The sequence below is a fragment of the Musca autumnalis genome, unplaced genomic scaffold (assembly GCF_047663935.1).
Source record: "Musca autumnalis isolate F117 unplaced genomic scaffold, ASM4766393v1 scaffold_5, whole genome shotgun sequence".
NCBI classification, from domain to species: domain Eukaryota; kingdom Metazoa; phylum Arthropoda; class Insecta; order Diptera; family Muscidae; genus Musca; species Musca autumnalis.
This window is the reverse complement of record NW_027412088.1, coordinates 204,815,537-204,841,018: the sequence shown is the minus strand read 5'-3', so window position 1 is coordinate 204,841,018 and position 25,482 is coordinate 204,815,537. Positions and strand designations below refer to the sequence as shown.

Genomic DNA, 25,482 nt, shown 5'->3' with positions numbered 1-25,482 from the left:
CTGAATTCCTAAAACATCAAAATTAGTAAACACAAAAGCAACAAGTGGGTTTGTTTACAATACCAATGTTGAGCATTTTATATAAAACACGAAAAATGAATGAAGGGCCAAGATTTCTCCACATAATGGAGTTGTGGATATAATAAAATGTTTGTTTCAATGAAAAGCTGACAAATTTCTTCCATACAAATGTTCTAAAAACTATTTTAAAAACCATTGAATTCGATTGCATTTAAAATTATTTGGCATATTATTCAAACATCACAAAAACATACAAAGATTGTGTATATTGTGCTGACATTGTAGGAACTGTCGAAAGAAAAAAATTAAAATTAATAAACCTTTCTTATTAACCATGCCTTAAACTTCAAAATTAGTAAACACAAAAGCAACAAGTGGGTTTGTTTACAATACCTTTTTTGAGCATTTTATAAAAAACGCGAAAAATGAATTAAGTGTAAAAGTTTCTCCACATAATCGAATTGTGGATATGATAAAATGATTGTTTCAATGCAAAGCTGACGAATTTCTTCCATACAAATGTTCTAAAGACAATTTTAAAAATCATTGAATTCGATTGTTTTTAAAATTGTTTTGCATATTATTCAAACAGCACGCGTACATACACAGATTGTGTATATTGTTTTGACGTTTTATGTACACTCGAAAGAAAAAAATTAAACTGACAGAAAGCTTTAGCTAACCTTTCTTATTAAACCATGTTTTTAATGAAATTCACGCTAGTGTGGACCGGGACTTAGTGTGGAACTCGATGTAAGAACACCTAATTTCATGAAATTATTTCATTGAAATAGTTTTCGTGTGAACCGGGACTTAATTTGGAAAAGGTTTCATTCAATTTGGAAATGCTATATCGTCGATGTCATACTTAAGTGTTCCATACGCCATTTGCCCGTTTTGAGATAATCGCATTTTAATGTTTTGCGCCACAACTGCGTGGAGCTGACTAATGCCATGTTCATACCAGCATTTGAATCACGTCGTTCGTTCTCATAATTACGTACACGAATTAACCCGTTCATACGACATTCATAGCAACATGATTCATATTTTCATGGTTTTTGTTTACTGATTTTAAAGAAAGTTTCAGCCAAAAGACGAGTAAAGTTAATTGATATGAACTGAATATAATATTTATCCTTTTTAAAAATTAACGAGAGAGAGACCTGCCACAATAACTTTTGGTATACAGACATTCCGGCAGGCATTTGATTTTTGTTTCTAAGTTTGTACGCGAATTTGAAACGATGGACAAGAAATGCAACTGCAATGGAAGAGAAGACAAAATGAATGAATGTAAACTAGTCGTTAAACCGTATACTTTTCATTCATATTTTGTTGTTTTTCTAAAAATGTTTGGGGTTTTAATATATTATTAAATTTTGTATTTTTCCTGTCATAATTAATTTATTCCGATAAATTCTCTCATTTGTTAGAGATGGGACATATTTTATCGTCGTTCTGAAAGTAATTTAAATTGAACAATGTACAAAAATCGTTGTTCGTTCTCAAAATTTTGTATGGGAAATGAAGTAATTATATCGTAATTTGGGTTCGAACAACGAATAGAGAGGGAATTAGCCTTAGTATGAACAAGACATAAAGAAAATATTTATATTTTTGACTTAAAATATTAAAAATAGTATATAGAACATATTTGCAAAAACACAGAGGAATATGTATTGGAATATAAAAGTTATAGAGATTTTTTTAAAAAAAAACTTTGTCGATTTGTTCCATATCCACACCTATGACACAAATGTAAAATATTTGCTCTGTTCTACCTGCAAGAAGCTTCAACCTGCAAGAAGCTACTATTTGGTCTGTTCCTTTACTTTAAAAAATGGTAACAGTGGCAAAAAATGGTAAAAGTGGTGAACTGGTCTCATATAAATCGTATGCTTGTTAAAGTAAAGGAACGTTTTGCAGGTTAAAAATGGTAAGAAATGGTAACCTCAGGCAGGTAAAGGAACAAAGCTATTTTTACTACGATAACATGTTTTCCTTTATGTTATCGGAAAAAATAGTAAATATTAGTAGATTCTTGCAGTACTGGAACATACCAATTGTAAATCACATGGAACAAAGTGACAAAAAAATGTCCATCTTTGCCTCAATAAATTAAATACTTCTAAAGGTAAGGTCACATTAGACAAATATTTGCTCCAGCGACCGGCATTGTGCGCTTACTGAGAGCAAGTGAGCATAAATTCAATGTATTACTAACACCCACTTGATCTCAGTAAGCGCACAATGCTGGTCGCTGGAGCAAATATTTGCCTAATGTAACTCTACCTTAAATCGAACATTAAAGTTCTAGAAACCACCTGTATCTCAAAAAGTCGAAAATGGCTTATGGAACACTTAAGCATGACACCGACGATATATTAACGGGCATAGAAATCGAGGGCTGGGAAATCGAAAGTCGGCCATAAAAAGTCGATCTTTCAATTTACTCTATAACCAAAAGTCGACTACGATTTTTACTTCCAAAATATCGATTAATCGAACTTAGCTATCCCTAATCCGCAGAAGTTTAGTTTCATTACGCGATTAATTTTTATTAACAAATATCTCGTGAAATTGGTTTTTTATTGTGAAAAATTTATGGCAAACGTGTCCCCAAACGCCACCATTGCCCGGGTAATAGAAATTAAGTGAAAATTCATAGAATTTATAGTTAAAAAATACAAGTGAAAATTTCTCAAGCAACGAGAAGACAAAAGCAAAACGCGAAGAAGAAGCACCACATATTAAATGCGTTGAATTTTGAAGGAAGCAAAAGAACGAAACAACACACAGAAAAAAAGCTAAAAAAGCAAATAAATTGCTTTGTAATGTTTATGGACCATGCGAAAAAAATTAACAAGGGAAAATACTAAGAACGCCCGCGCCGCAAAAGACGACGCAGAAAACAGTGAAAACACACAAACAAATACACAATAAAACGTAAAGAGGTAAACAATTTTCGTCAATTTATAATCTTTAATATTTTGTTTTATCTTTATCAGAAGAAACAACAAAGTAGTTAGTAGTCTTTTTCGTTGTTATAACTTTTTTCTCGGAATGAAGTGAGTGTTATACTTCTTCTTGCGCTACACACCACATCTCTTTGCTTTGTTGTGTATATATGGGAGAGTGAGTGTGTGTTGGTGAGGTATGTATGCTATATAGATGTGTGTGCGTATGAGTGGGAATTGGACTTCAATTTTAACTTAAGGGGGATGAAACGGGGGTTTGGATGCAGGTGTAGGGTATTTTTCGTTATTCCCTTTTTCTCAAAAACACACAATATACGCACACACCGCTCTCACCAAAATATAATTGTTATCACACTTTTTCCTTTATTTTCTATAAGGTTCCTCTCTTTTTTTTTGCTGGGCATCCATCCCCATCCATCAACAGACAGGAAGTGGAGTTTTTTTTTTGTTTTTACACGGTTGACAGTGATCTATATTTGGAAATAAGAAAATCGTATACAAATGTTATCAGTACTTATCGGATATGATCTGTAAATAGACAAATATTGAGAGGGTGGAAACAGTAACATTTTGTAATTCAGTGTGTAAAAGTGTCTCCTTATTTCCATATCTTATTGGCTATAGGCTTCCTTCCTATTAGGATACAAAGTTGTCGGAAATATAAGGTATTTAGTATTGTTTTAAGTTTTCTTTAAGCACTAATTTTAATTTTTGTTTATTTTTTATATTAACCTTCATTAGAGTGTCAATAACCCCTATTTGGAATGTATTGAATGGAAATAACCTTCTAGAAAGTTAAAAAGTGAAATTGAAAACAAAGACAATCACGCAGAATGATTTTGATAAATCCTTTTTATATTTTTCGAAGATGGAATATTTTGAGTTGATAATTTTGTAAGCTGAATTCCAGTTCATCGGCTTGTTCGTTTCGTTTGGAAATTTAGAGGCCCGCGAAATCAGCATTTTTGCTTGTCAGCATAGAAATTTACCCAGTGACAAGAGCTAGAGTCGTGTTAAAGCAACCTTCAATACTATTTTACAACATCCTTTAGTGTTGTTTTGACTGAAACTATATTTTTTAGCTGAATGTTCACACTTTTTCGAAAAAATATTACAACCCGAAGCAAGACCAGAGCAGAGATTCATAAACAAAGTATAAGTGACCGAATACTAAAATTCCAAGCCCACCCAATCTCAAAAACGACAATCTCATGATAACGGGTTCTTTATACCGGATTGACCCGCTAACCCAGCATCAAACCTATGCTGCAAAAACAACAATAACCACAAAAACTTTGATTTCAAAAAAATCGACTATAGGCCCCCAGAATGCTTTATAAGACGTACTTTGGTAGAAGATTCAAGGCTTAAGTTCCGTAGGCCCACACGGATTGCTTGCACCTATATCCTAATTTTTTAAATTTTAAAACAATTTTTGGCATATCTTTCCTTTACCGACAGTATTCGGAAAAATACGAAATTATTACCACAGATAGTGCTTTTTATGCCGATTCCAATGCTGTATAACTTTTGTTGGGGAAATGTATACTTTCCGAGATATGGGACTCTGAAGTTCCGAAAAGCCCCTTGTTGAAAGGCCTGCTACTTAAAGAAAATTTTAAATTTAAAAGAAAATTTAGTTCCCGAGATTGGCTCCTTTTCATAGGAGAAAGTCTTAAATCCCCGGCCGAATGCCGGTAAATGAAATTTGTTCTCAATTTTTCAAGAAAGTCAAAGAGTATAGCCTTATATTCCCAGTCGTATGCCGTTAATCCATGGACTCAACTGCACTTCTCCCAATGACTAGCAGTGTCAAGAGACTTATGTCAGGTTTAGCAGCACCACTCCCTAGAAAATTGTATGGTTGTAAGGTTCTAAAACCTCTAGCCAAATGTATTTGAAGAGCAAAAAAGAAAAATAAAAATAAATAAAAGAACCTGTGACGAAGATGTTGTCCGCACTTAAACCCTCCATAATGTAGTCCTAAGATATGTTACACGATTCCTGTTCATGTCCCCAGCGGATCACCTATATTCCTCTGCAACAGCAATATGGGAACAATTCTTAATATTACCTCAATAGCCGCTTTTCAGGCATTGAGACCAACCTGTGGTAAAAAATATCAGAAGAATTGGAAGGTCGCACGTAAACCCGACTTATGCCGTTCGATTATAAGGACATTGGTTTGGCTTCAGTGAGTTCTAAAAATATACTTTCAACATAATAAAAGGGTATTCAGATTGTTGACGTGAGAACTGCAGATTGATTATTTCCTCATCCCCATGTAAATGGGGTTACGATGTAGTACCTTGCCTGTAGTGGGATTCTCTAGGACATTTTTTGGCTACTGATAAAAATAGGTCAAATTAAAACACAAAATTATGAACGAAAAGTTCAAATATAAGTTGGCGTCACTGTTGCTATCGGTAGAACTTTGCGACTACTTAATTACCGAAATTATAAGCATCTTAATTTTTACGACTTTTGTCGATAACCAAAAAATGCGTTAGAGAATCCCACTACTGGTAATCTGCAATGGAAGCAATGGAACTGATTGAAAGCAGGGTATAGGACATCTATGCAATACAGGTCCCCAAATCACTTCTATAGCGCTAATAAGTCCCCTGAGTCCAATCTCAACACATTGCAGCCTAATACTTTGCCTTAACTTTATCTCAAGTGAGAGGGAGAGAGATGTGAAATGGTACAAGAAGAGTCGCTGAACAATAGGCCTATTATGATAAGAATACCCGTCATCCATACAAGCAGAAGAATGACATTTTTTATGGTCGCTCAGGCTTCTACTATGCCCCTTTCTGTTCTGTAATATTCCCTTAGTGATACACAATGTAAAATTCATCAATTTATGGTTAGTTCAGGATTCTATCAGTCAGACAACACATCTTCCGTCATTCCGTGGACCTAATTGTTGCTGTCACAACTAAGGTTCGGCTACAGTATCATTCTCCTATAAACCCCTCCTGTATTCAAAGCTATCACGTTTCCGAGTCCTTATAATCTTATTTTCTTTATAAAGTTTCCATAACACAATTTTACTCACATATTTCACATTTAGGAAACCTATTTTCTCAAAGTTATTCTGCAGATCAATAAATTTTCTATACTTCAAATTTTTAATAATTTTGTTTTTCATCTACTTATATTTTACAGCATCTCCAAAAAGAAATAAACAACAAGAAACTGGATAAAGAATTCCAAACTATAAACACTGCGGCATAACCATACAACGTCGACGAAGCTTTATAAGAGATTTGCTTTATATTAGAATTTGTTTTTTTTTTTTACTAACTTTAGTTATAAAAAGTAATTGGGATTAGTTTTGAGATTTTTTGAAACTAAGGTAAGTAAATTGCAATTAATTTCCCTAAATTTTCTATTAAAACGCATTTTACTTTCTTAATGCAACACATCTCAGAAACTTATCCCAGCTTGACCATGTGGAATTCGGATAGACAACAACAGAATGGTGTAATTACCTCAACAAATACAGGAACAACACAAAATACCAACAATGGCAATGGTTCAAAATCCGGATCACAACAAAATCCACCCAAACAATTGGGCATGACATCAGCTATAAGCTTAGCAGGTCCACGACCCGAAGATGTACAAAAAACCGAAGAACTTCGAAAAGCTTTGGAGCCATACAAAGTATTTGAAACGGAAGAAGAACTAAATCATCGCATGGAAATTCTTGCCAAATTGAATACACTGGTCAAACAATGGGTCAAAGATGTTTCCATTGCCAAAAATATGCCCGAAGCAGCTGCCTCCAAATTGGGTGGTAAAATTTACACTTTTGGTTCATATCGTTTGGGTGTACATCATAAGGGTGCCGATATTGACGCATTGTGTGTAGCACCACGCAATATAGAACGTTCAGACTATTTTACATCTTTTTTTGAGCTAATGAAAAAGCAACCAGAGGTAACAGAATGTCGGGCGGTCGAAGAGGCATTTGTCCCCGTAATCAAAATGAATTTTGATGGCATAGAAATTGATTTGCTTTTTGCTCGTCTATCTCTCAAAGAGATACCCGATGATTTTGATTTACGTGATGATAATTTGTTAAAGAACTTAGATCCACGTTCGGTGCGCAGTTTAAATGGTTGTCGTGTAACGGACGAAATATTGTCTTTGGTACCCAATATTGAGAATTTCCGTTTAGCGTTGCGTTCCATTAAATTGTGGGCTAAAAGTAAGTAATTGCGGTTGTGATAATTTAATTTTTTAATTGGTATATTTGTCTTACAGAACATGGCATCTATTCCAATTCCTTGGGATATTTCGGTGGTGTGACATGGGCCATGTTAGTGGCTCGAACTTGCCAATTATATCCAAATGCCACAGCTGCCACATTGGTTCATAAATTCTTTTTGGTCTTTTCCCGATGGAAATGGCCCCATCCCGTTTTGCTAAAACATCCAGACAATGTCAATTTAAGATTTCCGGTAAGTACGAAAGTTTTGTTATTCTACGAGTATGTTAAGTTTAGGTTATCTATGGAGAAGGTACCAAGAGTCTATGTTGCATGCATAAGCGTATGTTATCTAAAAAGTTAAGTGAGCGCATCTCTGGTAATGGTAATGTTGAAATACCAGTGGAACCCAGTAGTTGAGAATTTCAGCAAGTCCTCAACATGTTGATAGTCACCATTACGGTCCCACTGTTGAAGCCAGACAAGGAAGGCGGCCACAAATGTTGTATCCTTTATATTGATTTTACTTTTGCTTTCAGTAGCAATGTCCTTTAAGGCAGTTGCCGAACACGTATCCAGTAAGAGATCACTATTAACCTTTATCTCCATACATATCACTCATAGATTAACTCAGCAGTCCTTGCCACTGAACCGTGCGGTCACCTATCATTGAAGGTATTTGGGAAAGGATTGACAGCATTAACCCCATAGATGGGTTTAATGATTATTCCAGTTAAAGTGTGAGTCGAGAGTCGAGCAAGATCCAAGAAAGGGTCTATAGAACACCCTTTCTTTTAGAAAGGGTCTATAGAAGCACCCTTTCTTTTAGAAAGGGTCTATAGAAGCAGCCTTTCTTTTAGAAAGGGTCTATAGAAGCAGCCTTTCTTTTAGAAAGGGTCTAAAGAAGCACATTTTATTTTAGAAAGGGTCTAAAGAAGCACCTTTTCTTTTAGAAAGGGTCTAAAGAAGCACCCTTTCTTTTAGAAAGGGTCTAAAGAAGCACCCTTTCTTTTAGAAAGGGTCTAAAGAAGAACCCTTTCTTTTAGAAAGGGTCTAAAGAAGCACCCTTTCTTTTAGAAAGGGTCTAAAGAAGCACCCTTTCTTTTAGAAAGGGTCTAAAGAAGCACCCTTTCTTTTAGAAAGGGTCTAAAGAAGCACACTTTCTTTTAGAAAGGGTCTAAAGAAGCACACTTTCTTTTAGAAAGGGTCTAAAGAAGCACCCTTTCTTTTAGAAAGGGTCTAAAGAAGCACCCTTTCTTTTAGAAAGGGTCTAAAGAAGCACCCTTTCTTTTAGAAAGGGTCTAAAGAAGCACCCTTTCTTTTAGAAAGGGTCTAAAGAAGCACCCTTTCTTTTAGAAAGGGTCTAAAGAAGCACCCTTTCTTTTAGAAAGGGTCTAAAGAAGCACCCTTTCTTTTAGAAAGGGTCTAAAGAAGCACCCTTTCTTTTAGAAAGGGTCTAAAGAAGCACCCTTTCTTTTAGAAAGGGTCTAAAGAAGAACCCTTTCTTTTAGAAAGGGTCTAAAGAAGCACCCTTTCTTTTAGAAAGGGTCTAAAGAAGCACCCTTTCTTTTAGAAAGGGTCTAAAGAAGCACCCTTTCTTTTAGAAAGGGTCTAAAGAAGCACCCTTTCTTTTAGAAAGGGTCTAAAGAAGCACACTTTCTTTTAGAAAGGGTCTAAAGAAGCACACTTTCTTTTAGAAAGGGTCTAAAGAAGCACACTTTCTTTTAGAAAGGGTCTAAAGAAGCACCCTTTCTTTTAGAAAGGGTCTAAAGAAGCACCCTTTCTTTTAGAAAGGGTCTAAAGAAGCACCCTTTCTTTTAGAAAGGGTCTAAAGAAGCACCCTTTCTTTTAGAAAGGGTCTAAAGAAGCACCCTTTCTTTTAGAAAGGGTCTAAAGAAGCACCCTTTCTTTTAGAAAGGGTCTAAAGAAGCACCCTTTCTTTTAGAAAGGGTCTAAAGAAGCACCCTTTCTTTTAGAAAGGGTCTAAAGAAGCACCCTTTCTTTTAGAAAGGGTCTAAAGAAGCACCCTTTCTTTTAGAAAGGGTCTAAAGAAGCACCCTTTCTTTTAGAAAGGGTCTAAAGAAGCACCCTTTCTTTTAGAAAGGGTCTAAAGAAGCACCCTTTCTTTTAGAAAGGGTCTAAAGAAGCACCCTTTCTTTTAGAAAGGGTCTAAAGAAGCACCCTTTCTTTTAGAAAGGGTCTAAAGAAGCACCCTTTCTTTTAGAAAGGGTCTAAAGAAGCACCCTTTCTTTTAGAAAGGGTCTAAAGAAGCACCCTTTCTTTTAGAAAGGGTCTAAAGAAGCACCCTTTCTTTTAGAAAGGGTCTAAAGAAGCACCCTTTCTTTTAGAAAGGGTCTAAAGAAGCACCCTTTCTTTTAGAAAGGGTCTAAAGAAGCACCCTTTCTTTTAGAAAGGGTCTAAAGAAGCACCCTTTCTTTTAGAAAGGGTCTAAAGAAGCACCCTTTCTTTTAGAAAGGGTCTAAAGAAGCACCCTTTCTTTTAGAAAGGGTCTAAAGAAGCACCCTTTCTTTTAGAAAGGGTCTAAAGAAGCACCCTTTCTTTTAGAAAGGGTCTAAAGAAGCACCCTTTCTTTTAGAAAGGGTCTAAAGAAGCACCCTTTCTTTTAGAAAGGGTCTAAAGAAGCACCCTTTCTTTTAGAAAGGGTCTAAAGAAGCACCCTTTCTTTTAGAAAGGGTCTAAAGAAGCACCCTTTCTTTTAGAAAGGGTCTAAAGAAGCACCCTTTCTTTTAGAAAGGGTCTAAAGAAGCACCCTTTCTTTTAGAAAGGGTCTAAAGAAGCACCCTTTCTTTTAGAAAGGGTCTAAAGAAGCACCCTTTCTTTTAGAAAGGGTCTAAAGAAGCACCCTTTCTTTTAGAAAGGGTCTAAAGAAGCACCCTTTCTTTTAGAAAGGGTCTAAAGAAGCACCCTTTCTTTTAGAAAGGGTCTAAAGAAGCACCCTTTCTTTTAGAAAGGGTCTAAAGAAGCACCCTTTCTTTTAGAAAGGGTCTAAAGAAGCACCCTTTCTTTTAGAAAGGGTCTAAAGAAGCACCCTTTCTTTTAGAAAGGGTCTAAAGAAGCACCCTTTCTTTTAGAAAGGGTCTAAAGAAGCACCCTTTCTTTTAGAAAGGGTCTAAAGAAGCACCCTTTCTTTTAGAAAGGGTCTAAAGAAGCACCCTTTCTTTTAGAAAGGGTCTAAAGAAGCACCCTTTCTTTTAGAAAGGGTCTAAAGAAGCACCCTTTCTTTTAGAAAGGGTCTAAAGAAGCACCCTTTCTTTTAGAAAGGGTCTAAAGAAGCACCCTTTCTTTTAGAAAGGGTCTAAAGAAGCACCCTTTCTTTTAGAAAGGGTCTAAAGAAGCACCCTTTCTTTTAGAAAGGGTCTAAAGAAGCACCCTTTCTTTTAGAAAGGGTCTAAAGAAGCACCCTTTCTTTTAGAAAGGGTCTAAAGAAGCACCCTTTCTTTTAGAAAGGGTCTAAAGAAGCACCCTTTCTTTTAGAAAGGGTCTAAAGAAGCACCCTTTCTTTTAGAAAGGGTCTAAAGAAGCACCCTTTCTTTTAGAAAGGGTCTAAAGAAGCACCCTTTCTTTTAGAAAGGGTCTAAAGAAGCACCCTTTCTTTTAGAAAGGGTCTAAAGAAGCACCCTTTCTTTTAGAAAGGGTCTAAAGAAGCACCCTTTCTTTTAGAAAGGGTCTAAAGAAGCACCCTTTCTTTTAGAAAGGGTCTAAAGAAGCACCCTTTCTTTTAGAAAGGGTCTAAAGAAGCACCCTTTCTTTTAGAAAGGGTCTAAAGAAGCACCCTTTCTTTTAGAAAGGGTCTAAAGAAGCACCCTTTCTTTTAGAAAGGGTCTAAAGAAGCACCCTTTCTTTTAGAAAGGGTCTAAAGAAGCACCCTTTCTTTTAGAAAGGGTCTAAAGAAGCACCCTTTCTTTTAGAAAGGGTCTAAAGAAGCACCCTTTCTTTTAGAAAGGGTCTAAAGAAGCACCCTTTCTTTTAGAAAGGGTCTAAAGAAGCACCCTTTCTTTTAGAAAGGGTCTAAAGAAGCACCCTTTCTTTTAGAAAGGGTCTAAAGAAGCACCCTTTCTTTTAGAAAGGGTCTAAAGAAGCACCCTTTCTTTTAGAAAGGGTCTAAAGAAGCACCCTTTCTTTTAGAAAGGGTCTAAAGAAGCACCCTTTCTTTTAGAAAGGGTCTAAAGAAGCACCCTTTCTTTTAGAAAGGGTCTAAAGAAGCACCCTTTCTTTTAGAAAGGGTCTAAAGAAGCACCCTTTCTTTTAGAAAGGGTCTAAAGAAGCACCCTTTCTTTTAGAAAGGGTCTAAAGAAGCACCCTTTCTTTTAGAAAGGGTCTAAAGAAGCACCCTTTCTTTTAGAAAGGGTCTAAAGAAGCACCCTTTCTTTTAGAAAGGGACTAAAGAAGCACCCTTTCTTTTAGAAAGGGTCTAAAGAAGCACCCTTTCTTTTAGAAAGGGTCTAAAGAAGCACCCTTTCTTTTAGAAAGGGTCTAAAGAAGCACCCTTTCTTTTAGAAAGGGTCTAAAGAAGCACCCTTTCTTTTAGAAAGGGTCTAAAGAAGCACCCTTTCTTTTAGAAAGGGTCTAAAGAAGCACCCTTTCTTTTAGAAAGAGTCTAAAGAAGCACCCTTTCTTTTAGAAAGGGTCTAAAGAAGCACCCTTTCTTTTAGAAAGTGTCTAAAGAAGCACCCTTTCTTTTAGAAAGAGTCTAAAGAAGCACCCTTTCTTTTAGAAAGTGTCTAAAGAAGCACCCTTTCTTTTAGAAAGAGTCTAAAGAAGCACCCTTTCTTTTAGAAAGTGTCTAAAGAAGCACCCTTTCTTTTAGAAAGAGTCTAAAGAAGCACCCTTTCTTTTAGAAAGGGTCTAAAGAAGCACCCTTTCTTTTAGAAAGGGTCTAAAGAAGCACCCTTTCTTTTAGAAAGTGTCTAAAGAAGCACCCTTTCTTTTAGAAAGAGTCTAAAGAAGCACCCTTTCTTTTAGAAAGGGTCTAAAGAAGCACCCTTTCTTTTAGAAAGGGTCTAAAGAAGCACCCTTTCTTTTAGAAAGTGTCTAAAGAAGCACCCTTTCTTTTAGAAAGAGTCTAAAGAAGCACCCTTTCTTTTAGAAAGGGTCTAAAGAAGCACCCTTTCTTTTAGAAAGGGTCTAAAGAAGCACCCTTTCTTTTAGAAAGGGTCTAAAGAAGCACCCTTTCTTTTAGAAAGGGTCTAAAGAAGCACCCTTTCTTTTAGAAAGGGTCTAAAGAAGCACCCTTTCTTTTAGAAAGTGTCTAAAGAAGCACCCTTTCTTTTAGAAAGAGTCTAAAGAAGCACCCTTTCTTTTAGAAAGAGTCTAAAGAAGCACCCTTTCTTTTAGAAAGGGTCTAAAGAAGCACCCTTTCTTTTAGAAAGCGTCTAAAGAAGCACCCTTTCTTTTAGAAAGCGTCTAAAGAAGCACCCTTTCTTTTAGAAAGGGTCTAAAGAAGCACCCTTTCTTTCAGAAAGTGTCTAAAGAAGCGCCCTTTCTTCTAGAAAAGGTCTAAAGAAGCATCCTTTCTTTTAGAAAGGGTCTTAAAAAAGCACAATTTCTTTCAGAAAGGGTCTAAAGAAGCTCCCTTTCTTTCATAAAGGGGTCTATAGAATCATCTTTTGTTTCAGAAAGGGCGTATAGAAATGGTCTATGGATGCACCCTTTCTTTCAGCTTGATCCTTTCCTTGTTGGTTTCTTTTAAGGATGGGGTATTAAACCGGCGGTCTGTGGTCTGATATACATATACCTTTAACGCCTGTTAAATGTTATCCAAATTTGCGATTTAACCCAGATTTGTTACATTATTCTCAATACAACTTTATTTTACTGTTCCGTTTTTTAGGTTTGGGATCCTCGGGTCAATGCCTCGGATCGTTATCATTTAATGCCGATTATAACACCAGCATATCCCCAACAAAATTCCACATTTAATGTATCTGAATCAACAAAGAAGGTTATTTTAATGGAATTCAATAGAGGCATGACCACCACTGATGAAATCATGTTGGGTCGAGCCTCCTGGGACAGATTATTTGAAGCTCCCAGTTTCTTTTATAGGTAAGTTTTTAATAAAACCGGCACACATTGGTAAATAATTAACTAATTTCTTCCCCCCTTTTCTCAGATATCGCCACTTTATTGTGCTCCTGGTAAATTCACAAACCGCTGACGATCATTTGGAATGGTGTGGTTTGGTCGAATCTAAAATTCGTTTACTTATAGGCAACTTAGAACGTAATCAACACATTTCATTGGCCCATGTCAATCCAAAATGTTTTGAGCACAAAAAGGGCAACAGTAACAACAACAATAACAACAGTTCATGCTCACAGAACAGCAGTGGCAATGAAGAGGACAAAACCGGTGGTGGTGCTTCGCAACAAACATCAACGGTTACCAGTTCACCATTCTGTTCAATGTGGTTTATAGGTTTAGAATTTGAACGCACGGAAAATCTCAATGTAGATTTAACGGAAAGTATACAAAACTTTACGGAACATGTTATACAGCATGGTGTAAGTATACAATATAAGGGACCAAAGAAAAGCAAGAGGAGAGGGAGATGATGCAATATTAAAAATTATTAAATATTGTTTGATTTTTTTTTGTAGGTAAATATTAAAATGCTTAAGGAGGGCATGTCCATTGAGGCACGTCATGTTAAACGCAAACAGTTGTCGCAGTATTTGGATGCCGATTTCCTTAAGAAGGAACGGAAGTCCATGGAAAGCCACAACAATTTCAACAATCAGATTATGGCCAATCGCAAAAGGCTTTCCACAGAAATGCAAAAGGATGGCAGTAATGGTAGTACCAATGTCAAGAGATCGCGTGTCAGTGAGTCGGTATGTACAGTCAGAAATATATCAAATATATTTGGTTTAATAAATCTTTACTTTATATTTGTGTTTAGAATGAGGAGAACTCAAATGCATCAAGTGATGCTGGTGGCGCAACAACTCCCACAACACCCACCTCTACCCAACAGACGCCACCAACATTTAGCAATGCCAACAGCAGCAAACAGGCCACACCTGTTGAGGATCATTCAGACAACAGCAACAGTGGTGGTGGTGGTGGCAGTGCTAATGGCAACAGCACACCTAGCAGCAACACAGCAGCAGCTTCAGCTCAACCCGCAACCGAAGTTGCTTGTTCGTGACCGCCGCCGCCGCTTACGACGACAGCGACACCGCATCCGCATCTCTATCCTCCCACACATACATTGCTGACCCATGGCTCTTCACATCCTCTGCTACATCATAATACACAGAAATTTCGTAAAAACAACAATGCCGCTGCAGCTGCCAATTCCAATAGCATTTTTTGCCAACGTCTAACATCCAGCTCCTCGTCAGTGTCATCGTCGTCGCCTTCATCTTCGTCATCAGTGAATCCCACGACATTGTACAATCGTCATGCAAGGCGTCTCTCCAACTCTTACAGCAACAGTAACCACAACCACAATCACAACCATAGCCACAGCCATAAGCAGCAACATCTACAGCATCTCCACCAGCAACATTTATCCATCAATAAAAATGCGAACAGCAACAACAACAATAGTAACAACCACAATCTGAATCACAACTTATCTGACCACGAAACTTCGGGAAGTACTATGGCAACAACTCCAACACCAACCACTACCATAACTTGTAAGTTTTTATTTCAAATCAATAATAATTTCTCATTTTCATCATTTTTTCTCTCTGTCTGAATCTTTTATGGGCTTTAATCTTTAAAAAGAGTACTGATATTACAAAAAAAAAGTACGCCCATCCTCCATCTCCTACCTTCTTTACATCATCAAAATTCATTAACTTGCATTATAAAAAACAGTCTTCGCTTTTACTAGCAGCTTTATAACTGTCAATATGTGTGTTTGTATAGCTGGCAGCACTATACATCCACCCTTTTTTAATTCTACTTTACAATTTTTTAGGAAAAATTTTTACATACTATTTTTATAATATATAACTACTACTACCTTATAGATATTTATACAATTTTTCTTTATTTTTTAGAAAAAATAAAAATAAAAAAAAATCAAAATTAAAAAAAAAAAAGAAAATGATAAAAAGAAAAAGAAGAAAGCAATATACTATTTAAAAATAATTTATATATTTTATAAAACAAAGAACCAACAAAAAAATAAAAAGAAAATCTCAAAAAAAAAGAAAGAAAAAAAATTATAAAAAATATACAAAATGATTCAAAAAAATATTTATTTTTAATTTAAAAGTCTTTATTTTTTTCTTTCCAAATTTACACTTTTTTGTTTCTCACTTGGTTTTGGGTTTCTTCATTCTTTCTATTTTAGAAAACGAAATTTTTTGAGTGGCTATATTTTCTATGCTTGTTATGGGCAAATTATGCAAAGACATTTCGCGTTGCTTTGAATTAGTCATTAGGATTGAGAAGTCTTTTTCATAGATTTAAGGGGTCGATTATGGATAGCAACTCAACTTTAGTTGCGTTGCCAGAAGAGAAAATCATGCGACTAAAACGAGCAAAAAGACGGAAATTTTTGTCAAATTCAATCAATATCAGTGTTTTAAACCTTCAGCTATTAATTTATTTGTAAAAAGTATAAATTTTAATGCGGAAACAGAAAATTCTATTACTAAATTTGCTGTGGGCAACGCAACTGGAGTTGGGTGGCTATCCATAATCGACCCGTAAGTTGTTGGGGGGTTCACTTTGTACACAAAATGTGGGCGAGTAAAGAAATAGAATACACTACATATAAGGGGGATTTTGATGTTTTATCAGTTCGAATATTAAAGAGGGCAAAGTTCACGTTTAAGCGAAAATTTGAAGACGTTTGTGAGGAGGGGTATCAGAAAGATTAAATCTAATTGTTCCACCTAGAGATCCTCCATTTATATCCAAGTATATTTTTGTTATATTCATTACGAATGGACTTTGACGAAATGCAATTTTATTATTTTAACACAAGAACGTCCTGCAGTACAAATTCCAAGAATATCCAAGACATGCAATTAAACTTAAAACAGGCACAAACAATTGGTACTTTTGTGCCAGAAATTTCGAAGCCTATAGCTGCGAAAGTATACAGTTGCAATTAGGACCGAAGGACCAAACTCCATCTTGGTCTATGCTGTTAAGACAACATCACTTTTGCAACGATGACAAAATACACCCATCGGCCACATTTCCTGAGTATTTCAGCCATGTGAAACAACTATACAATGTCTTAAGACACATTGTTCGGATGCGGTCATGAAATAACTATTCCCTTGGGGTAATAAAGAGGCACCCATGTTACGGTTGCCTTAAAGTAGCTACTTACTTTGAAGACCTTAGGTCCATTTTTTAATCGTAGAGTAAAGTACTACAGAATGATTGAAAAAGAGAGAATTTATGGAGACTTATGAACTATCAATTAGTAAAATGTTGTAAAAAATAATTGTAATAGAATTCGATATCGTACTTACCAAAAAATTGACACACATTTGCCTTTGAAACACGGCACCTACGACTAGAGTATGTACAATTGTCTCCAACTTTTCTCCATCTATGCTAACGAGGGTATAAACACTTTAGTACGGTCAAAATGTGCCTCAACGAAATAATGGTTTTAGATCCCAAGTTTATTTGGACAATTTGTAGTCCATTTACCAATGACCGTCCGTCCGTCTCCTTGTCTGGCTGGCTGGAGCGCACGGTAATTCTCGAAAAGTTCAAAAATTTTCGCAAAAATTATGCGCACGATAACTCTTCAAGGGACTTATAGATTCGCCTCATACTATGCACATCGTAATATGTCTACCAGACATAGATCAAGTTCGATTATGAACTATATCGGTCCATTCCTTCGGGTAAGCCCCACACAAAATGTCGAAAAAGTGCAGTTTAAGACCTCCTCTCGAATAGTTATACCCTCACCATTTATGCTAACGAGGGTATATACACTTTCATACGGGCAAAATGTGCCTCATCGAAATAATGGTTTTAGACCCCAAGTATGTTTGGACGAAATGTGTTTCAGACAATTTGGAGTCGATTGAGCAGTGTCCGTCCGTCCGACCGCACGATAACTCTCGAACGGATCAATCGATTCGATCCAAAATTTGGCTTTCGTAATATTTTGTCCAAACTTAGTTTAAGTTCGAAGATGGGTTATATCGGTCCACTCCTTCCGGTACCTCCCCCACAAAAGTTCGAAAATGTTCGGAAAATTTGTACGTACGATAATTCTTGAAGGGAGTAACCGATTTATTCCATACTTTGAAAATCGTGAAATGTCTACCAGACTTAAATGCGTTTCCAATATGGACTCAATCGGTCCACTCCTTGGGGTACCTCCCACACAAAATTTGGGATAAGTTCAGTTTAGGACCTGATCTCGAATCGCTTTGATTTTTGTTTTAGCAACTTGTATTCACTGCCCCCTATACGACGGTACAAGTTTCATCAGGGGCAAGTCCACACTTCCTGAGAAAATAGACCTAAAGTGGCAAAAAAACCCTATGACACCGTGTGAGGTGGTTGGAGCGCAAGATAACTCTCGAATGGATCTGCCGATTCGGTCCAACATTTGGCGTTAGTAATATTTTGTCCAAACATAGATTAAGTTCGAAGGTAAGCCATATCGGTCCACTACTTCAGGTACCTCCCCCACAAAAGTTCAAAAATGTTCGGAAAATTTCTTCGTAATATATCTACCAGATATAGATCAGGTTCAAATATGGACTATATTTGTCCACTCCATCCGGTACCTCTCACACAAAATTTCGGATAAGTTCACTTTACGACCTGCAATCGAATCACATTGATTTTTGTTGAAGCAACTTGCATTCGCTGCCTCAATTACGATGTTACGAATTTTTTTCAGGGGCAAGTCCATACTTCTTGAGCAAACAGATCGAAGGGTGTAAAAACCCCCTATGGCACCATATGTAGTGGCTGAAGAACACTATAACTCTCAATCTGATCAACCGATTTTGTCCAAAATTTCGCTTTCGTCATATTTTGTCCAAGCTTAGTCTCAGTTCGAAGATACGCAACAACTTCCGGTACATCCCCCTCAATATTTAAAAAATGTCATTAAAAATGCAAAATGGAATGCACGATGTCTCTTGAAAAGGGCAACCAATTTGTTCAAAACTTTGGATCTCCTAATATGTTGTCCAAATTTAGTTTAACTTCCCAAATTACCGATATAGATTTTCTGGTCCAAAATGTATGCGATGACCCTCTGAAATGACTAGTGGGCGCGATATCTATCAAAAATAAGATCAACTTTCAGAATGGACTATGTCGGTCCATTTCTTTTAAGTACCTCCTCCCCCACAAAAGTTCAACATTTGTGTCCAAGTGCAGTTTAGGGTCTGTTCGGAGATCCTTTGGAAATTTATACCGATGATGTACAGCCATATTATGTTTTCCGTGGACAAGTCCATGCTTCCTGGCATACTATTCCAACAGGTGTACGATAACACACAGAAATGACTAGTGGGCGCGATATCTATCGAAAAGATATGACTCTCAAAATAAGATCAACTTTTAGAATGGACTATGTCGGTCCATTCCCTCCTTCGCAAAACTTTTGAACTTTAATCCTAATCCACATTTTTGTCGGCAAGTTCAAATGTCCAAAAAGGGCCACAAAATTCGAAAAGACCATAAATACATTCGATCTGACCGTAGATGATAGATTAAATACAGATAGGCTGAGGGTATATCTCTGTCGGCAAAGCCGACGGATACTTTTTTACTTGTTTTGATTATTTTTGTAAAACTTGTATTCGCTGCCCCCATTACAACGGTACACATGCAAGTCCCCACTTCCTGAGAAAATGACCCGAAAGCTGTAAAAACCCGCTATGACACCATGAGGTGGATAACTCTCGAACGGTAAACCGATTCGGTCCAAAATTTGGCAGTCGTAAAATTAAAACAAGTTCTAAAATTTGCCATATCGGTTCACTCCTTCGGGCACCTTCCCCTGAAAAGATCAACATTTTTCGCTAAATTGGTTCGCACGATAACCCTCGAAGGCAGTAACCGACTTGATCCATACTTTGCACATTGTAATATTCCTACGAGACATAAATCCGGTTAGAATATGGACTGTATATGTCAACTCCATCGGGTACCTCCCACACAAAATTTTGAAGAAGTGCAGTTTAGGACCTCTCCTCGAATCGTTTTTATTTTTCTTGCATGACCCGAAAGCTGTAAAAACCCCCTAACGCCAGCAAGAGGAAATCCGTTTCAGACAATTTGGAGTCGATTTAGCCATGTCCGTTGTTCAAACTTAGTTTAAGTTCGAAGATGGGCCATATCGGTCCACTCCTTCGGGTACTTCCTTCACAAAAGTTCAATTTTTTCGTTCTTTTCTAACTAACCGAATGGATCCATACTTTGCACATTGTAATATTTTTACCAGACATAGATCAAGTTCGCGACGGTATAAGGGACAAGGCCATACTTCCTGAGAAAGTGACCCGAAAGCTGTAAAAACCCGCTAAGGCGCCATGTGTAGTGGATGCAGCGCACGATAAGTAATTCGTTCCAAAATTTGGCGTAATGTTCTGCTCAAAATTAAATCAAGTTCTTAGATGGGCCATATCGGTCCACTCCTTTGGGTACCTTCTCCACAACAGTTCAAAACTTTTCGCTAAAATGGAGCGGACGATAACTCTCGAAGATAGATTGTGATATTTTGCAGAACGTGATATTTCTACGAAACATAGATCAGATAATGTGGACTATTTATCTGAACTCGTTCGGGTACCTTCCACACAAAATTTCGGAAAAGTGCTGTTTAGGATCTCCACAAGAATCGTTTTGATTTTTCTTGCAACAGGTTGCACTCAAGGACGCTATTACGATGGTAAATGTTTTTTTGTGTGGCAAGTCCATACTTCCTGAGAAAATGACGCGAAAGCTGCAAAAACCCCCTACGGCCAGCAAGAGTAGCAGCTGGTGTGCACGACAACTCTCGAACCGTATATTACCTTTGCATATCGTAATATTTCTTGGAATATTAGATCAAATTAGAAGGTGGTGACTATAGGTCCACTCCTTCCGGAATAAGACCAACTTCCCAAATGGACTATGTCGATTCATTCCTTTAGATACCTCCCCTGCACCTTTCGAGCTTTAATCCAGGTCCATATTTGTGTCGGTTCATATGCCCAACATTTTGAAAACCCCCTAAATACATAAGTTGTTAGGGAAAAAGTGTTTCAGTTCACACAGGCTGAGGGTGTATCTCTGTTGGCAAAGCCGACTGATACTGTTTTACTTGTTTAGATATAGACCTAATCATGCAGAGCCTGTAATGATACCATTGTGATTTCCATATCTAGCTTATCAAGGGGAGTTGGGTGCGTTTTATAAAATGTGAAATCACACGCCTGGGTATTTTATGTCCATTGGTGGCTTGTAGGCGGACACATAGGTTGGTAAATCTGTCGACTAAGAGAGTAACGCGAGTTATGCCGAGAAGCCAACAAGGCTTGCAAAATTGAGCATATCACGTAGATCCATTCTGCAATCATGATTTGCTCTCGAGTTTGTGGTCATAACTTGATATATGAAGATGGTAACAATTATGACTCCCAAATCCTCCAAGGGCTGGAATTATACAGGGCAATCATGAATTTCTCGCTCGGAAATTTTTTGCATGAACATTACACTGTACAACACAAAAAATAATTACAAGATAATTCGACCAGATTATGAAAGAATACCGAAAAAAAGAAGACACGTGTATCGGCGTTTTGAAAGTTTACGTCGGGAAGTAACCTAAATAGGCGTGGCAAATTCCGCCCATTTCTACAGGTTTTGAAATATTCGACATCAGATTCCTTGGAATCCTTGCATTTTAGGTATAAAGTGTCTTTGGCAATATTACTGACAACAATGCGGGGTATCTTTTTATGATATAAATTAACCCTCATCCGAATCACTAAAGGGGTCTTTTTGGCCCCTTTTTTAAAAAATTTAAAAACTCATTTTAAATGTGATCGTATCAGGTCAAAATATTCTACAAAATTATTTATCATAAAATTTTACTATAGGTCCCCGAATACACCAAAACTCTAAATCGTACCTAAAAGCCAGGAATCTGCCAAAAGTAAAATCACGTTTTAGGGTTAATGTTGTACTTAATTTGAGTTTATTAAGTTTTGTCCCACAAAGCTTCATTCTAGATAGAAGATGTCAAAGACTAAAATATTCTCCATTAAATTTCAATATAAGTCGCCGAATAAATGAAATATGTATTTGCAATATATATCAAGAAAATATATACATCAATTTTGGCAACAAAACACCCAATTATTTTTTGAATAAATTTGTTTTGTTCTTTTTTCGAGTTGATGCATGAAAGTAACATGAAATTTAGTCCAAGGCGAAAGATGTTAAAAGAAGAAATATTCTACACAAAATTTCATTGTCCTAGAACAAACTAGATATCTGAGTAAAATACTTTTTTAAGAAAATAACTTAACAAAATTAGATATTATAGGTAGAAATTATTTGTTAAACTTTTAGACTCTTAATTAAAATTTATTCCATACTGAGTCAAAATCTCCTAAAATACCTCACTTTTTGGGAGTTTTGTCAAAAGAAGAAATGTTCCAAATCAAATTTCATTATGAGTCTCTAAACAAAAGAAATTTATAGCTATAGTATTTAACATCTACAGAAGCATTCGCTTTTTATATATGATTTAGGACCATATTCTACCGTTTTTATTCACATTTTCGTTATCTGCGGTCACAAAATATATTTTATAGATGTTTTTCATAATAAATTCTTTCAGAAGATTATGTGTGCTCGATCCAAACTGTTTTTGAAATATCTATGGTGAATATATATAGGGAAAATATTGATAACCCAGATCGGACTTTGAAAAATTACGTATTTTAGTACTATAAACTAAAATAACGTCATCAGGATAAGTCATAGGTTCCTGATATTGTATGTGAAAATGCGGAGATAGTCTACGGCTATTGTCCAGTGAATATATAACTGACATACGAGTCCTAACATCCATGGTTTTGGCATGGTCCTAAATACTCTAATGATGGCAGCTACTCCTGCTCTGATAAAATTGACTGAATTATTGACTGAAAACGTGATTTTACTTTTGGCAGATTCCTGGCGTTTAGGTACGATTTAGAGTTTTGGTGTATTCGGGGACCTATAGTAAAATTTCATGACAAATAATTTTGTAGAATGTTTTGATCTGATACGATCACATTTAAAATGATTTTTTAAACGTTTTTAAAAAAGGGGCAAAAAAGACCCCTTTAGTGACTCGCATGAGGGTTAATTTATTTTATAAAAAGATATCCCGCATTGTTGTCAGTAATATTGCCAAAGACACTTTATACCTAAAATGCAAAGATTCCAAGGAATCGGATGTCGAATATTTCAAAACCTGTAGAAATGGGCGGAATTTGCGACGCCTATTTAGGTTACTTCCCGACGTAAACTTTCAAAACGCCGATACACATGTCTTCTTTTTTTCGGTCCTCTTTCATAATCTGGCCGAATTATCTTGTAATTATTTTTTGTGTTGTACAGTGTAATAGAATATTCTCGCCTAATCGACAAAAACATTCCCTTTTTCGACATAAATAGGGAAATAAAAAATTGTGAAATTTGGGAAAGGGAACAAATTCCGCACGGAATTTTTATTCATGATTGCCCTGATAGAATCACTTTCAGATCAGTCTGAAGATGGATTTTGATTACAACTCAGAATCTTGCATGCTTAGAGTGTCTAGAGTTTAATATGGTCTCGTTACATTTGTTTGCTCCTCAATATTTTGTCACGATAAACATTTAGTTGTTGGAGTTTTAAGGAAACAACTGTGACCGACGTTTGTGCAACATTTAGGTTATGCGCTCACTGTAAGTGTGAGTGGATGTTTGCTTTCAGGTTTAAAGCTCGGATTGATTGATGTGTAATACGCAGTTGTTTTCGAACTGCTTTATATCCACAAAATCTTTTATCAGGCACTGCTTGAGAGTTTTCTTCTAATGAGATATAAGAAGAGGTTGAAAATATTGTCATTATGATTTGAAATTCTAGGCATATGAACCCAACTTAAATACATCATTAACCTCACTTCTAAATATTAAATATTCTATTTGCCCTTATTATATGTGTTCTTTTACTATCTGATGGATTTGAAAACGCAAAATAAATTTTTACATTGAAAGTTATTGCCATGAGCTCCCCCTTGAAATTCGATCATCACTTTTAACTTTATGTTAACCGCAAAGCCATAAATCTGTTCGGTAAATCCAAACTATAACAAAAGAAGACTTATAATAATGGGAGGTATCAATAACTAAATTCCAATTTACAATAGTTGCAATAGGTCTTCCTCAGATTTTATTAAAATATCCTAGAACTGCATTTTATTTCTTCTACTCATTCCTTTCGCCCATATAGATTGTAAATGGTGCTCAATTGTTTGTTAATATACAGTAAAAAATACATATGTATAAGGATATTATACAAAATAATAGTAATAATGTTTTGTAAGTAAATTTTGAAACAATAATTAACCAATGTTTTCTTTTTTCGTTTTTTTGTGTCTTTTCTCTCTCTCTATTTCATTCTCCCCCTTCTTGTCCTCTTGTCTTTTTTTGCATAATCAACAGTGTTATAAGGCCTATATACCCTGTAAACATCATACTCCACAAACAACCAACCAACCAATCAACCAGACCCAATTTCATCTCCATCTCCTCTTCCTCCTCGTCTATAGTTTTAGGAATTTTAGTTATAAGGACGATTGGTTTAAAGCCACGCAAATAAAAATACAAATAAAAGAAAAATTGAGAAAAACAAAAGGAAAAAGGTTGGTAGCCAGCAACAATGATTGTGAATTATAATAATCCAATAATTTTTTACCTAAATTTCAGAATATCAATAATCAACTATAAGATGGGCACTGTTACATTGAAGAAAATCCAAAGCGCGGTGCAAGGGGAAATTGCCGGCAAACATGTGGCCACAGCAGAACAGTCCAGGATGCCAGAATTACACAATCTAGATACGACCAAACAAACAACAAACAATCCCATTATCAACATTTATGACAACAACAATATTATCTTCACAATAACAATGGTAACAAATAATTGTTATTAACATTTATATATTTTACAGCTTTCAAAAAGCTTATAAATTTGTACCCCCTCCCCCACTCGTCATCCATGATTGGTCATCATCCTTCATCTTAGATAAGTAATCTGATTGCTGCCGCCTGCTGCTGCTACTGGCATTTGGTATCATGTGTCATGAGTACATCCACCAAACTGGACATGGACGGACGGCCATTCCTCTTAGCTGCCCCCGCCCCAATCAATGCAAACAACAGCAACAACAACAACTTAAGTAAAATATCTTATTTTAATTTTTTCCACCATTAGATCTTAAAAAAGCTAAACTTTTTTTGATGGTTTATTATATTTACAACAATGAAAAACGAAAAGAAAGAGAAAAGCAAGAAAACTGAAAAAAGGTAAATCACAAAAATTTTTAAAAATAACAACCATTCTTTTTTTCCAATATAAAAACTAATTTAACCAAGAAAAAAAAAAAAATAAACAAAAATATAAAAATAAAAGCAAAAAAAAAAAAAAAATAAAGTGAACAAATAATACCAACAAAAACAAAACAAACCAAATGAAATGTTTTATTTTTATTCAGTTTATGTTAATAATATTCAACATGAAGTAAATAATTTAATGTGATTTTGGGTGTTATGTTGGAACAGCTTGAATTAAATTTATGTTTTTGTGTTAAAACTCCAAAGAACAGTTTGAGGTCATAGAATTCTGAACCCAATACCGTAGGTACCGTAGTACCGTAGTAGGTATTTTTTATAAAACTGCGATTCGTCTTTTAGTTGTGTGAATTAAATTATATTTTTCATAACTCGTACCCCCACTAGCAGTGACTTTGACTAGAATTTGTAGTAGTAGTTATCCACAGTCTATGGTTAGGGTCATCTAAGGCAGATTCTAATATGATCCCCTTACATATTGATCACAGCTCTAGAAAATGAACATCCCATAAGGGACAAGGAAGACTTCTCTCATATCAATGAGTGCACGCCGATTCATATTAGCTCAATGATATGGCGCCTACAGTTTATCGCCGAGTCCGAACGGCGTGTCTAAGACACCACTTTTGTAGAGAAGTTTTACATGGCTGGAATACTCAGGAAATGTCGCCAACATTACTGA

At 36.0% G+C, this 25,482-nt stretch overlaps 2 protein-coding genes across 2 annotated transcripts; both read left to right on the top strand.

The window, feature by feature from the left end:
• The first annotated feature begins 2,520 nt into the window (after window positions 1–2,520).
• On the top strand, window positions 2,521–14,888 carry hrg (poly(A) polymerase hiiragi). The gene is made up of 8 exons (XM_073992763.1): window positions 2,521–2,978; window positions 6,174–6,363; window positions 6,439–7,221; window positions 7,278–7,474; window positions 13,073–13,287; window positions 13,355–13,745; window positions 13,842–14,075; window positions 14,144–14,888. Exons 3-8 carry the CDS (start codon window positions 6,459–6,461, stop codon window positions 14,390–14,392), a joined length of 2,049 nt encoding a protein of 682 aa, XP_073848864.1. The 5' UTR covers window positions 2,521–2,978; window positions 6,174–6,363; window positions 6,439–6,458; the 3' UTR covers window positions 14,393–14,888.
• Window positions 14,393–24,088, top strand: LOC141386932 (uncharacterized; the record flags this gene model as incomplete). Its single annotated transcript, XM_073955831.1, has 2 exons — window positions 14,393–14,888; window positions 23,890–24,088. Coding segments are annotated over 2 exons (504 nt in total), but the record flags the coding sequence as incomplete, so codon positions are not given.
• Window positions 24,089–25,482: the final 1,394 nt, after the last annotated feature.